The 15,721-nt window shown below is 42.7% G+C and overlaps 1 protein-coding gene across 3 annotated transcripts in view; it reads right to left on the bottom strand.

Moving 5' to 3' along the window:
• Window positions 1-15,721, bottom strand: part of NCKAP5 (NCK associated protein 5) — a 977,613-nt gene that overhangs the window by 837,797 nt on the left and 124,095 nt on the right. For 2 of the 3 annotated variants that reach the window (XM_046019767.1, XM_046019766.1), the window contains exon 2: window positions 5,375-5,504. In XM_046019767.1, the coding sequence (XP_045875723.1) occupies window positions 5,375-5,443 (69 nt within the window). In that variant the 5' untranslated portion in view covers window positions 5,444-5,504. Of the gene's footprint in view, window positions 1-5,374; window positions 5,505-15,721 lie in introns of those variants that run through there. The other variant, XM_046019772.1, reaches the window with a different exon arrangement.

The raw sequence follows: 15,721 nt of genomic DNA, 5'->3' as shown, positions 1-15,721 counted from the left end.
GCAGTAGAGATTTACGTTTGTGAATCTGTCAGGGTTCTGTCCCTTTGTAAATACAATTATAACTGTAAGTATAAATACAGAGAGACTTATTATAAGGGATGGAGTCATGGTTATAGAGGCTGAGAAGCCCCATGACATGCTGTCTGCAAGCTGGTGGCCCAGGAAGCCCAGTGATAGAGCTCCAGTCCAAACCCGAAGTCCTGAGAACCAGGGGAGCCAATACTCTAAGTCCCAGTCCCAGTCCAAAGTCCTGAAAATGAGGAGTGCCAGTATCCAAGGACAGAAGATGTCTCAGCTCAGGCAGAGAGCAGGTTTGCCCTTTCTGTGCCTTTCTGACCTATTCAGGTCTTCAATCAGATGACGCCCACCCACAGTGGGGAGGGCGAACTTCTTTCCCAGATCTACCGATGCACATGCTAATCTCTTCTGCAAACACCCTCAGAGACACACCCAGAAGTAGTATTTTACCAGGTATCTGGGCACCCTTGAGCCCTGTTAAGTTGACACTAAAATTAACCATCACAATTTGATATAGGGAAGATGGTTCTCTGGGAAAAAAACGTAATGCAGCAACGAAATGAGTTGTTAGCATGCCTTTCAGGCAATGCCACACCACGTACCTCTTCTATATTATATCAACTTTCCTGCTGATTGGGTCAGTTTCCACAAATAAACTATGGTCTTGTATCAGCCAGGGGGCTCTGCGGGAAACCAATGGCAGAGGCAAATCATCTAAACTGAGAAGATCTGGGGAAAGGAACCATACGATAAAGTGTGGGAAGACTAAAGCGGACCAACATGAGACGGGCTGGCAACATCCAACAGTCCCTACTACCAAGAAGCCTGAAGGAACATGAGGAAAGGGAAGGTGCCAGGACACAGAGAGAACTGTGGTTTTGTGAGAGAGGGTTGCCCAGCAGAAACTGTGACCTTAGGCAGAGCAGTGCAGTCCCTGTGGCCCAGGACCAGGCCAGGATAGGAGAGCCATCACCTTGACCCCTCTCTTCTTGACCTCTGATCTCCTGTTAGGTCCCTCCATTAGCCAAACCCAACTAGATGCCAGAAGACATAGTGTCCTACTGACAAGGTCTGTATCTTCCAGGGGTACATAGGCAGGTGGAGAAGGATGGGGTAGCTCTGGAGGGAAAATTGGAGACTATCCAGAACATCCCATAGTGACTACAACATCTTAAATATAGAGCAGGTTTTCTAGTGATGCTTACTGTTTAGCTTAAATGTATGCCTATGGAAGGCCTAATCACTCTAATAGTTTGGATACAAACTATCGAGAGGCTGAAGGTGAATTGAGGGACTTGGTGTAGGGCCTTTCCTGCTCTCACAAGTTTATCAAAACTGCCCAGCTGTCAGAGCGGAGGATGTAGTGTGGCCAACATTTTGTCTTCCTTCTGGAAGGGGAAATAAAGGAATGAGGTACCACGAAAGAATCTGTCGTTCATGAAAGAAACTCCCTCCCATCCCTGCCTAAAAGCAAAAAGTAATTTTTCCTCACATTAAAAGGGAAATTCTCCTATCAGAATGTGAGATGTTAGAGAGAGAGAGAGAGAATTCCCTCCCAAGGCCTCTCATCATCTAAATGCTATCATAGCCACAAGTATCATATAGCTCTACAGTCAGCCTGGGAATGATTCTTGCAAATAAAAAAGCACAGTGTGAAATGCTGACTTTTTCTGATCAAAAAGCATCCTGGGGTGGGCGGAACAGCTTTGGGTCAAGAAGAGGCCTCGATTTCTGGGGTGATTTTTATTGTTATCAGAGAGAAGACTGTACTTGCTGCGAACATGTGGCTCCTCGGCACACTCCTACTGGTGAAGGCAAACTTGTAGTCACTTGTCTTTCTCTCAGGGTACTTACCCCCCACATTGAAACATATTTTTCATTTCAGTTTCACTTACCTGTCACTTTCTTCTTAAAAAGGGTGATTTATCAAGTAAAAGAAAAAAAAATCAACATCAAAGAACACTTCAGTGCTACTGGGGTGCCCACACACACACACACACACACACACACACACACAAACACACACACTCAAACCCCCGTGTCCTGTCCTGAAGGCAAAATTGTGACTAAAAACCACAAGAAACTATCCCCCAATGTGGAGCTTTTTTCAGCATCTTGACTGTGAGTTCCTTTATTCTGTGGTTCCGCCAGCCTACAAATTTAAAAGCTGTTGCAAGGGAGCTATAATTTCTACTCAACACTTCATGATTTGATTATGTAAAATAAAAAGTGTAATGAAGTTAATAGTACCTTATTCTTACTGTACATTATGAGGAATTTTTTTTCCCCTGCAGAATGTGAAAGTGGAAATTACCTCTGGACCTTCTAATTCTCAAAAATGTGGATCATAATGATTACTGTGGTAGAATTTCAAGATGTAAGATTTAGTATACTTCTCTTTTCCAAAGGGACGTCTTCTCTTACTGGGATTTTATGTAGTAAAATGTAAGGAACTGAAGTGAGGGGTAAGAGCCCTGCATCCTACGCGACTTGTGGAACCTCGAGAAAAACACTGAACTCACTGAATAATAACTACTTCTGTCAAGTGAGGAGACTGGATAACCCAGTCCTATTCTAGCATTCTAGGATTTAAAAAACAACATTAAAATAAATAAATAAATTTAAAAAACAACATAAAGTGGAATAAAGCAAACATGCCTCGAGAAAGAAGTGCGGCATATGATGCCAGGTGTTTCTTTCCCCTTGTGTTGTCCAGGAGGCCTTTTCCAGAATTATCACCTTGTGCTTCTCTCTCAGTTATTTGTGTGAATTCAGCAGGGAGCCAAAGTGGAGGCTGATGTCTTTGCTTCAAGTCCTTTAACAGGCCAGTCAGCTTTGACCTCATCCCTGTCTACCTCTCTTCCTGATGGCCACAGGAGAATTCACTCAAGGGACTCTCTGGGTCTCACTCTTAAAACTCCGGCTCACAACGAGTACCTCAGCTGTCACTGCCTCAGCATCTTATATGAGGAAAGAACATAACACTAAAAGAGAAGGCTAATTTATAGTGACGTGGCCTAAGCTGTGTGACATGGAGCGACATTTAAGACCTCCCGTCCCTCAGGCCACCTAGTCATAGAGACAACAGTCTTTCAGATCTTCCCAATTATACCCATGCAGCCATAACACTTAATCTACCTCCAGGAAACACGGAAGATATTTCACTATTGGAAAAACTCTCCTTAAGCATCATCTGGGGACGTTGAATAGCACTAAGTTTCTCAGGTTGTGCGAAGCAACGGGTTCTTGTTTTCCCTGTTCTCTCATGCTGAAGTCAGAAAATGGATCTCCAGGCCCCACAAGATTCAGGGTAGAGCCACGTGCCAAAGGAAACCCAGGCTCGGTTTTGGGTTTTCAGTTTATGCTGCTGCTATGACAGGCTTGGATTATGCTGGCAGTCGGGTCTGTCCCTGAGCAAAATTTAAATAAGGACAATGGTTTCATTAAGGCTCTTTCCTCTTCCTCTGATTTTCAGATGTCCAAAGCTCTCCTGGCAATTCACTGCCTCTCCACTCCCCGCCCCAGCCCAGCCCTGCATCCCAGCTCTCCGGGCCCTGTATCTTATTGTTTACCAATTCCCTCAACAAAATTTTGCTCGGCGGCTTGACATTTGGGAAAGATCCAAGACCTTTTATTAATGAGTGCTCCCATGAGAGACAACAGCTTAGCTTGCTCGCACTGAGAGCAGCTTCGCCTACTCTCTGGCGTGGAAGGCAGAATCCAGGACTTCAGGGAGGATATATGGGGGTGAAGGGAACATTTCCTATAGGGCTCCTGGGTGGCTCAGTGAGTTAGGGATCTGACTCTTGATTTCGGCTTCGGTTGTGATCTCAGGGTGTGGAATCGAGCCCACATCAGGCTCTGTGCTTAGGTCGGAGTCTACTTATCCCTCTTCCTCTGCTCCTTCCCTCACCCATGTGAGCTCTCTCTCTCTCATAATTTAAAACAAACAAACTAACAAACTAAAAATCCTTTTTAAAAGAGAACCTTTCCTGTGCTGCTCATATTATAACATATGAGCATCTCTGTCCTCTGTTTAGGTATATGACGGACCCTATTAACAGGTTAGGTAAAAAGTGGTGGGTATTTTTTGGTAAAGGAGAGGCTGAGAAATTATCTTTTTATCCTGTTTCCCCAGAAACTATCTTCAGGGAATAGACGTATAAATACACACACACACACACACACACACACACACACACACACACACAGGCTATTTCACGTTCGACCGGAGATAGAAAGACCTAAGAGATGAGAAGAGGGCAGGCACATCCTTTGGGAGGAGAATCTAAAATGCTATAAAAGTTCTTAGCCTCTGAAAGTAGGCTGGTCAGGGCACAGCCCACACAGACACAGAAATTGAATCTAAAAACAAGAGAGGCACTAGACACCAAAGTTCAACGTCATCCTTTTCTCCATTCCCGGAAACTCACATCCAGGAACACTTTGTGACCCTAAGCCTCAGCAGTTGTGGGGTAACTAACTTGTCTCTACACTGGCCGAGCCAGACCTATAGCAGCAGGGTGGGGAAAGCACCACTGACAAATCCATTCTACAAATACTTGATTGGATACCTAGTCCGACCCTACTCCCAGCCAGATGCTGGGAGCACACAAATGAAAAAAGCACATCCTCCCGCAACAAGCAAAAGAAGGAGCTGAGCTAAATCTCCATTTCAGTCAATGAGCAAAAGAGAAAGAGGTGACTCCCTTGATTTCTTGCTCTGTTCACATGCCTTAGGGAAGAGAAGAGGGGATGTACACATTGGAGCTCAGAGAGCAGCCAACCTTCCGGAATCAGTGACTTAGTCTCTTTCTTGGACTAACCAGATTCTCACGCACGGAAGCAAACACAACCAGGTTGTTAAGAATGACGCTCATCAGCATTCACACTCTTAGAAAGAAAGCTTATCAACAATTGAACCGTGGTGCGTACCTAAGGTCTCGGGGTTGCTTCAATCTTCAATATTAGAAGCTCTACTAATTCCTTATTCAACTTATCCCACAGATGAAGATAAATGGGGGATGGAACAACTATATATAGGCTTGGCATTGGATGTCAGCTTTACAGTAGTGTTTTTGTATACGTTAAAGTCTACTTCAGCTGGAATTAATGTAATTACATATAATGTTGACAGATTATGACATTTGCCTATTAAGTACACTATACAAACATTCCAATAATTTGCTGGCTTTTGACTTTGTAAAAAATAAATGAAAGCAAATCCCAGGGGATATGGCTAATGGGGTAACTGGAATAGAGGTTTCAAAAGCGCAGAGTTCAGGAAATAACAGTCAAAGAATAATGCATTTTAAGCCAAAACATATAGAGTGGTAAATGAATATTTAGTACTTACCACAAGACTGCTGTCTAGAGACAACCTTTTTCCAAAGTCCCTTTTCTCAAGCTGTCTCTTTCCCTCCATGGATGAAGTTATTTATTTTCCTTTGTGATTTATAAGAATTCCCCTTCTGTTTCCAGGGTCACTGCAAAAAGTGAGCATGTGTTTTACCATCCAAGTAAGAAGTGTTTAGACCCTTGTTTTTAGCTTTCTAACTAGAAACAAGTGTGGCAGCCAAAATATCCAGACCCGAACCGTAAGTGCAAAACAGGGCTCTCTCAACTCAAAAGACCTCTCCGGGTTGCGAACGTCAGAGTCATCTTTACGGAGGCCCCTGTGTTTTTATAGGTCTAGTTAATGGAGTTGGGGAATGGGTTTGCGGGTTGAATCAGCAGACTGTGGAAAAAAGCAAACAGTCTGTTTCATGCCACGCTTGCTCCACACTCGTCCTCCCTCTATCAGCCAGAATCATTCTGTTACTGTGCACATAGATGCTGTCTGCAAATTCCATGAGCTCAAACTGACAAAACCACGCTCCATAACCAAGAATGGAAGAGCCCAAGGCGCGAGGAGAGGAAACCGAAACCTGAACATCACTGCCAATATGTCACTGGAAAATATGTAAGTTAAACAGAGGTGGGGGACGTTATAAGATACATTCCCTCTAGGACAGGTGGATTCCACAAATGGTGGAGGCCATGTCATTGTCAATGAGTATTTGAACACCCATGGCATTTTATCAGATCAGATATAGTTAATCCCTGTACTCCACTGTGGTGGTTAGCTCTAGAATGACTAAGTGTCTTGGTTAGTAGGAATATATTGTGTGTGTCAAGCACTAGCTTCTAGTCTTCATGAAGATATAAATGGCCTGAAGTAAAAGAAACAAGTTTTAGTCCATACTTTCCCACCCATTCTCCAAGTAACCTTGGACAAGTCATTCAGCTTCTCTGAAACTCACCTTTCTAACCTGCAAAAATCCTGTAGATGTACAATGATTTAAAGGCAAAAAACTACAACTTACATGTCAGTTATAATTATGCACAGATTACATTAAAAAACAGTTAACCTTAAGTACTAAGTTAACCTAATCTAATACATCTTTGATGATTCAGGAGGCACCTGGAGGTAGAGAAGTGGTTCATAATCCACACAAAACACATAGCCATTGTCCTGCTATCAGAGTAAAGCTGAACTTAATGACACACTCTACCAATCAGCTTTTTGATAAAATTGAAAAGAAATATTATCCACTGCCCCCTCAATGGCTCCAAATCTAATGAGGATATAGCAGAATCTGACCTCAGGGCTCCCAGCATATGGCCTCCAGCTCCTTGTTCCGCCCACCAGGAAGAGGGCAGGGACAATGATGCCCCAGACAGGCCTAAACGATGATGATCCGTGGTAGGAAACTGATGAACTCCCTTCCCAGCCCTAGGCTCTCTCCTCCATCTGCCACTTCTCGCTTTTAGGAACACCAATTTCAATTCATTACTCATCCACTCAGAATCTCCTGGGAGTCCATCCTGAATTCAGGATATAAAACCAAATTTTCAACATTATGTTCAATGTCTATTTCCTGCCAAGTAGCCTTTTCCAGTCCCTGAATGTGCGAGGCATGTTCCAGAGACCACGCTTGGATCGCACCCCTCGTCTCCATCAGGTCTAATTCTCTCTTCTCCAGGGCCTGGTGCAGGTCCCACCTCCTTCGCAGGAGCTTCCTGGTCACACCACTGGCCAAAGACTTCTTTCTCTCCCATGTTTCATGGGAGTAGTTAGGGACTTAATTATTAACCACCATCATCACCTACCACAGCTTAACACGGGAAGTTCTTATGTGCTGGTTGGTGCAGCCTCGTAGTTAAAAACAAACTCTTGGCAGCATTTTCCAGAACAAAGCTAGTTGCATGCTATTAGTATCAGCCAAACTATTAGTCCCGTGAAATTTGTTGTAAGGGATTGCCTTTCCTATTTTCAGCTGCTCCCATCCACTTTGCTGCCCCCGACTCATCTCAGTATGAGATATAAGCATTGTGTGATACTGTGCGCCCTCACAGCTCAGAATATTCTCTGTAATGATGGCTCCAGCTAGAGGGACTACTCAAGTCCTGAGATTTCTCCCTCCATCAAAAACATACCCCCTTAACTCATTTTCTCACTGTCTTTTCTTGTTAATATACTCCTCGCCTGCCTAAGTCATACACCAAAGACCCCTGGCATTTGACAGCTCTCAATAGATGATCCTTTGGCACGTAGCATGTATTTATTAAGTACCTAATATATGAAGGACCCAGTACTTAGGTTTAGTAACATAGTCGTGTATAAGGGAGACTAGGTTCCTGTCTTCATGGCACTTCATGGAAGATAACTAAGGAAATAGTTAATAGGAATTATAATATTAATAGGAAATAACTAAGCAAACAAACATTCCAAACCATGGGAGGTATCTGCTTAAGAAGGAAATAATCTTCGAGAGGTGGTATTAAGGAGTGTCAAGCATGTAGAAAGGGAGAACCCTTTAGACAGAATGGTAAAAATAGAAGCCAGTCATATAGAAATACGGGTAAAAAGCACTCCAGATAGAGGGATCAATCTTTCTGCTAAGAAAAAGCCAGAAAGAGGTTTGTGTGCCCCCCCCCCGAATAGGTAACCAGTTTTTTAGGAACAGAGAAGCTGGGAAGACAATGTGTGAGAAAAGTTCTAAGCCAGAAGCAGCAATTACATCACACAAATGTCTTATAGGACAATGTAACTTGTTTGTTCTGAGCCTAACACTTAATCTTAAGGTTTGGTTACTCCTTACTAGCTGAAAACATTAAACAATTTAATCTCTATAGGTTTCAAATGATTCATCTACAAAATGGCATTAATAATAGGTCCTGCTTCATAGCAGGGTTGTTGTGATGATTAATGAGATGATCCATTTTTTTTAAAGATTTTATTTATTTACAAGAGAGAGAGAGAGAGTACACACAAGCAGGCAGAGAGGCAGGCAGAGGCAGCGAGAGAAGAAGGCTCCCTGGTGAGCAAGGAACCCAAAGTGAGACTCAATGCCAGGACCCTGGGATCATGATCTGAGCTGAAGGCAGTGGCTTAACCAACTGAGCCACCCAGGCGTCCCTGAGATGATCCATTTAAAGAACTTTCCCACTACCTGGCACATAGTAGGTAAGCTTTAAATATCAGACATATTGATCATCCTTTCTGGTAAGTATGATTAAACTCATAAGCAATTGCTAGTGACGTAATTTTATGCTCCATAATAGGCTGAAGAGACTGTCATTTTGGGAAACAAGGATCTTTTCAAAAGTTCTCAAACAGCCTACTTTGCTATGTGGAAGGCTGACTGAACAGTTTAATCCAGTCAGTTTCTTTTCATACTTTATAGTGCCAGTTATAGAGGCAGAGATTGACCTTCCAAACATCAGCAACTGATAAGACACAGGGATTGGCCAATCAGAAGGACATGGTCAATGGCAACAAGCAGCGGCGCTGTAGCCATGTGTCCTGGCCAGTTACCACCCTACATGTATGTAATACCCCATCCCAAGAACTGGAAAATTCATGAATTATACCATAAAGCAATCATGGAAAGGATCAAAGTAAAGATATCCAAAAGGATCAATGCAAGACCACACAAGACCACGCAAGAAAGAAAATGGCAACCAGGATGTGTCGATATGAAAAGGGGAGGAGTCCACAAAGGAAAAGTCAGGAAGGCTGACAGCTTCCACTTCCAGCATTGTCCAGTGAAGAGAGTGCCCACATTTACACATACCCAGAACGGACTGCAAGTCTAGAGGAGACATGAACATGCCAGATCCCAGACACTTTGGTATTTCACTGGTCATTTGTATCATCCAACAAAAGCCCCTGATTAGAGACCACTGCCATAAATCAATCTTCCAATTTTATTTGCTTCCCAAGTCATTTTACTTATAGAGGAAGAATGTGTTGACCAGCAAATATAAGGAGGCAATCTTTAGGAAAGCTGTATTTTTTAGTACAAATGTGCTATTCAGCATCTGACTCTTTACATTCATCATTCATGTATTTGCTTAGTATATTACTCAGCTTGTGCTGCCATATAGAATATCACAGACTCAGTGGCTTCAACCATAGACATGGATTTTTCTCACAGTTCTGGAAACTGGAAATTCAAGATCAAAGTGGCGGCAGTGTTGGTTTCCGGTGGGACGTCTCTCCTTAGCTTGCATTTGGTCACCTTCTCTGTCCTCACAAGACCTTTTCCTTTGCACACATACTTCTGGTGCCTCTTTCTTTTCTTTTCTTTTCTTTTTCTTACACGGGCATCAATCCTATTGAATGAGGCCCCAACTCTTAAAACTCCATTTAACCTTAATCACCTCCACCTAAAAGGCCTTAACTCCAAATATAGTCCTTTTGGGGGGCTAGGGCTCCAACAGGAATTTTCAGGGGATATGTTTCCATCCATATGAATTAATTTCAGTCAGAATTCAAAGTCTGATCACAGCTCCAGGTACTAATAATAAGTTTAACTAATAAGTTTTCTAACTAAGTTTCTGAGTCTAAAACCTGACAGAAAACTCGAGATGTCAGTGGCTACTTCCAGACCCTATCCCTCTCTGCTGGTTAATTCACTGTTGGATTTCATGCCATCACTACCTCCCACCGATCCCTGCCTTCCCTTGTTACACTCTTCTCTTTATTGCAGGTCTAGACCTGTGTGCAGACATTATCAAGATTTCTTAGTCAGTTGGCCGACTTGGGTTCTGCCAATAGGAGGCAGTGAGAGATGAGAAGGCAACAGGAAGGGAAAAGCCCTTCCTCTAGCTGCAGAGAAGCAACATCAACAGCAGGTGACTGTGTGATCTAGTAACTTCTGTGATTCCTCCACGAGCACAGTATAAAAACAGGCAGTAGCAGCTTCTAAGACTTTGAGTACCACCCACTTAGGCCTTTTGCTCCTCCTGCTTTTCCAACAGTTTCATTACAAAATTCCTTGCATTAATTCTCTCTCAGCTTGAAATATCTAGAGTGGTTTCTCTTTCCCAGGCTTGACAATAATAGATTCACACCCCATAGAGATATCCCTGGACAGTCTGCCATCCTTCCTCGGGCAACTCCTGGTCTCCTTTTTGTGAGCCTTCTAAGCAATAGTGTTGAATTAGAAATCGTACCAGACATGAAGTTCCTGGAGAACAGCGACGATATCTTAAGTTCTCCTAGGTAGTATAATGCCTGATGCATAGCAACAGGGCAGACACTCAATGAGCACTTGTTGTTCACGTGAATAAATGAATAAATGAATGTTTACAGCCGTCTTTGTGAACACATAGAAAGCCAGGTGGCAATATAACATGGCTTAAGCAAAGAACTCTACACATTATTAAACTTAAAATTACTTTATTAGTCAAACACACAGACATACTCAAGCCTCAAAGAAAACATTTTATCTTGATTTTAAAACTATTACCAACTTTAAAATTGCACTTAGGACATGCCTGAACTTATAAAGGACCATAACTGAGTCCTGTTCATGCCTTCTCTATGGCTTCTAACAGCTCTGTGTCATAAAGAACACACCTCTGCCTCCACGTGATGGGTAGGAAGCCTCTCCCACTCTTGCAAGGGAAGGGAAATGGTCAAAGAGTTGAAGGAAGACAGGATATTAAGCATCTTTTTTGGACTGATGGACCTTGATAGCCCATCTCCCCTCTCCTTTCATGTACATCTCTCTCTAACTGATGAAAATACCATTTCTTGGTATCTGTAGGATCTGCGTTGGCCTTCATAAACTCTCTTTAATTTTCCTCACAGAGAGTAATGGCCTTTCAAGGCTAAGCAGACCCTTTAATATTCCTAAAGACATCAGTGATTTCTTTATCCTGCCAGAATTTATTAACAGACTGCATAATTTTCAAGGGGCTATACCCAAACAACACCATTACATAAACCTCGAAGGCGTATTTCCTCACAAGCACGTAGTCACACACATGCAGACACACTTACTCACACTCTCACATGCATGCACGCATATCCTGAGAACTTCTCTCCACAGCAATTCTCTGCTCTGAAATGTTAATGGTAGTGCCTGAAAAAATGGAGAGAAAAGGTAGAACCAAAGGCAGAAGATTGAGCTCTCAGCCCTTTTTGCCACGTAAACTTGAGGATGTTCCCTAACTTCTGTGAGTTCACATTTGCCAATCTGTTCACCAGGCTCCTGTGAGGTTGCGATGAGATAATGTATGAGTCAAGATATTTTTAGTCAGCTTTGTGAAGCAACGAGCTATGCAAACTAGGATTGTTTGCAGCCTCAGACACAACCAGAGAACAGAAATCGGGTTGAGCTCATCGACACCATCCCTTGCAGTACCTAGCATCCTACGTGGTATAAATCCTACAAAAAATGATTTCAAAATTGAACGTGCCAAAGACAAAAGAAGAGGGCAGCAAGGCTCTTGTCCCTGACGAGGCAGTTCATAGATCTCCATCCTGGTTGTCCTGAGAATCACCTGGAGACCCTGTAAAGCAGACCAATGCCACGGGCCCTCCCAGAACCCTGGAATCTCTAGGGACAGGGCCCCCGGGCACCAGAGCAGGGCCATAGCAGCCTGGGTCAGTAACCACTGGCTGCAGCAGTGGTTCTCCAACTTTGCCATCTACTGGAGTTCCTGGGGAGTCACGGAGCTCAAATCAATCAGGACAGCTGGGGTAGATGCCGTCATCATCACTTTAAGCTCCCCGAAAGGCTCCAACGTGCAGCACCAGTATGAAAGGGTGAAGATATGACCCCTTTCTTGGTCTCTTTCCCTTCCTCAAGGGCCGAGGGACACGCAGGGGCTAACAGATACAACTGTCTTCCTTTGGGCACCGCAACTAATCTGAAAACGCTAACCTCAAAGAAGAATATCAGATACAAACAATTTGGATCAGCATCTCCCTCTCAATGCTCATTCTGTCCAGCTCACTAATCATCCTGCTTAAACTGGCCTTTTGCTTCGTGCAAAAACTAATGTTGACTGAAGAGAAGCGACATATCTAGATTCCAAATTAATGCACAAACAGAATCATAGAAATTCATTCAGAGAATGAGGGAGACAACCTCCCCCACCAAGGACAAGAATGGAAGAAAATCTGGAAAAGTGGAAAAATGTTCCGAGACCCACTCCTGTTCTTCTCCCCATGGTTCTCGAAGAGTATCTTGCTCTCATTTCTACATGCAAAGAGCCGGGGCGGGGGGGGGGGGGAGGTGGGGAGGGAGAGAAAACTGTGAATCTCTTAAGATCTGGTTATCGCTACCAAATAGAATGTTTGAAACTCCTGTCAGGTTTGTACTGAAGTCTTTTCATCCAGATGTATTAAAGTCCACGAAAAGGAAAGATGTTGGCTTTTCTTATACTTTATTTTTTTTTAAGATTTTATTTATTTATTTGACAGAGAGAAAGATCACAAGTAGGCAGAGAGGCAGGCAGAGAGAGAGGAGGAAGCAGGCTCCCCGCTGAGCAGAGAGCCCGATGCGGGGCTCGATCCCAGGACCCTGTGATCATGACCTGAGCCGAAGGCAGCCGCTTAACCCACTGAATCACCCAGGTTCCCCTTTTCTATACTTTAAATACATACACACAGCAGCTTCTTTTTAGAAGAGATGCTGGCTCAATAGTTTTCTGCTATTGATACATCTATTCACGAAGTTCTCACACGTGTATATAAGTGTGTGTGGGTTGCACACATGTGTGAGTGCGTATGAACGTGTATGTGAGCACTCACGTGCGTGCACACACACTCTCAACAGAAAACCACTCTTTCCACTCTGGACAGGAGAATTAAAAAAAATACCCAACAATGATACTTACAGACACAAAATGTCTATTTAAACCCTAACAGCACCCTGAAACTGATTTAAAAGATTGCATGCGAACAGATTTCCCAAATGCGGCCCATCCTTGCCAGATAAATGAGTAGCTGGAAACACTCTGCAGGGTGTAACAGCCGCTTTTTACTTTGAAGTGGAGGAAAATCTTGCATGACGACGAAAATTGGTTTTAAAGAATGATTTCATGAGCTCATGTTTACTAAACTTCTCACCCTAGAAGTTACTCAGTAACGTAGAGCTGAGAGTTGAAATGCCAGAAAGGAACCCTAAGAATTACGGCCTCGGGGTCTCTTGACATAAACGGCTACCACCAGCACAGCAACGAGGAGACTCCAGGGCAGGCAGAGTCTGGAAATCTTCGCTGTCATTCAGCACACAGCTCAGCAAACTCCAACAGGTAAAGCACTGACGCTAATCTGAATTAAGTCCTTTGGGAGCGGAGGGCAGGGTAAGCTCTTCAGACCTCGAAAGCAGCCAAAATTTAATCCACGTCCAACCCTTCCTCTTTAAATATTTTTTTGAGAGATAATTCACATACCATAAAGTTCAGCCTTTCAAAATATACAATTCAGTGTCAACCCCCTTCTATTGCCTGAAACTATGTATTTGCTACAGAAACTCAGGGGATGATTCCCTCCCAGCTGGGACACAAAGAAGCTCCATCGTGGTGGCTGGAGTTTCCATCCATCCTGACTATGCCATATCCACATCCTTCTGGGTAGCAGGCATCCTGGATAGTCCTGAGTTCAAGTTCTCCAACCGAAAATTTCTGGGGCCGTAAGCGATGTCTGTGAACTTGAGCAATTTGTGTAACGTCGCTTGGTCTCAGTTTTCCCGTGGATAAAATTAAAATACCGAGAGCAGCAATCACATTAAGGGAATGGCTCTGAGGTTTAAGATGCTCATTTAAAAATACTAAGTAGAAGGGCACCTAGGTGGCTCAGTCAGTTAAGCTTCTGCTTTCAGCTCAGGTCATGATCTCAGGGTCCTGGGATCGTGCCCTGTACGGGGCTTCTTGCTTACAGGGAGCCTGCTTCTTCCTCTCCTCCCTGTTCATGCTATCTCTCTCTCTCTCTCTCTCAAATAATTAAATAAAATCTTTAAAAAGTAAAGTAAAAAAAAAAATAAAATACTGAGTAGATACTCAACAACTGTTAGTTATAACTCAATAGAATCTCTTTCATTCGGAATTCAATAATATTTATCCAATATCTATTTTGGCCCCAGACCTCATGTTCAGCCCTAAGAGAGAGAAGAAGAAGAAAGAAGGATGTAAAGCACATATCCTCAATTTTTAAGGAGGGATGGAAGATTTATACGGTAGAAGGGTAAAAAAATGTGAATGAATGAATATTTCTGGCACAAAGAAGACTCACTTCTGGCAGGAATAATTTCTGCAAAACTTGCCTTCTTTGCCATTCAAGTATTTCCAGCTGATTTCCAGACAGAAACTATTGCTACATTTTTTACAGTGTATCAACCAAAAGCTAAGAGACAGAATGGTAGGGCTTTGGACCAGGATAAGCATTTGAGCTCTGGCTGCTCTTCTCCAACCATCTGTTCCTTTCCTCCCAGTTCTTCTTAGTAAAGCTGTTCCCCCTGTTTAGTTCCCTCCTCTGCTCCTCTCCATTTATCACGGTAAGAAACATTTCTATTTCACTACATGAAATGCCCGTATGTTGCCCATGAATGAACTCCTAAGGGGAAACTCAGTATAAAAATGAAACAGATAAATAAATAACTTTTAAAAATAAATAAAGTGTGCACATAACCCCAGAGGACTGGAAGAGTATTTAGATAAGTGACTAGGGAAAAGAATTTTCATACTGTGTCATCTGCTAACGCTAATGAGTTAATTAAATTAGAAAAATTCCACAGCCAGAAGCAAAAACATCCAAATACGTGGGATGCTGGGGGAATTATAGACCATGCTACTAAATGCATTCTGTTCAAGCTTTTTTTTTTTTTTTTTTCCTTTCTTTTCCTTTGAGAAGGCTGTGGAGAGCTACACTTAAAAAACCATCCAATTTCAAGAGCACATTTTCCATCTGGGGCCAGTTGGGCAGAATGTGCTCTAAACTCTGCAAAGCCCACTGAAAGCAACATGACTTGTTAAGGAAACTGTTTATGAAAAACAATGTTTTGAAATGATCCAGCGCAAGGTTTAATTGTGATATCCCCCTACATTGCTGAATTCATTATTTTCCATTAAATGCTTTAGTACACAAGTGTAAAGCCAAAACAATCCAGGAAATGGATAGAGTAAAAAAAAAAAGTCAGACGACCATACGTTTTTGCTAAGACTTTACATGGTAATTAGAATATTTCCAGCTACCTGGAAGCTTTTTTCTCTTTAAGGGTTTTTTTCTCTTCTTTAATGGTAATCTCCTTCCACAACAATGATACAAGGAAAAAAAATGCTCAAAGCCTAGTAAATCAAGATTGAAATAACAATTCATATGCTAAAACCAATGGAAAGAATTCATAATAAACCATAAAATGTA

The sequence above is a fragment of the Meles meles genome, chromosome 9, assembly GCF_922984935.1.
Source record: "Meles meles chromosome 9, mMelMel3.1 paternal haplotype, whole genome shotgun sequence".
Lineage (NCBI taxonomy): Eukaryota > Metazoa > Chordata > Mammalia > Carnivora > Mustelidae > Meles > Meles meles.
Note: the sequence above shows the minus strand (reverse complement) of the source record. Positions and strands in the feature narration are given on the sequence as shown.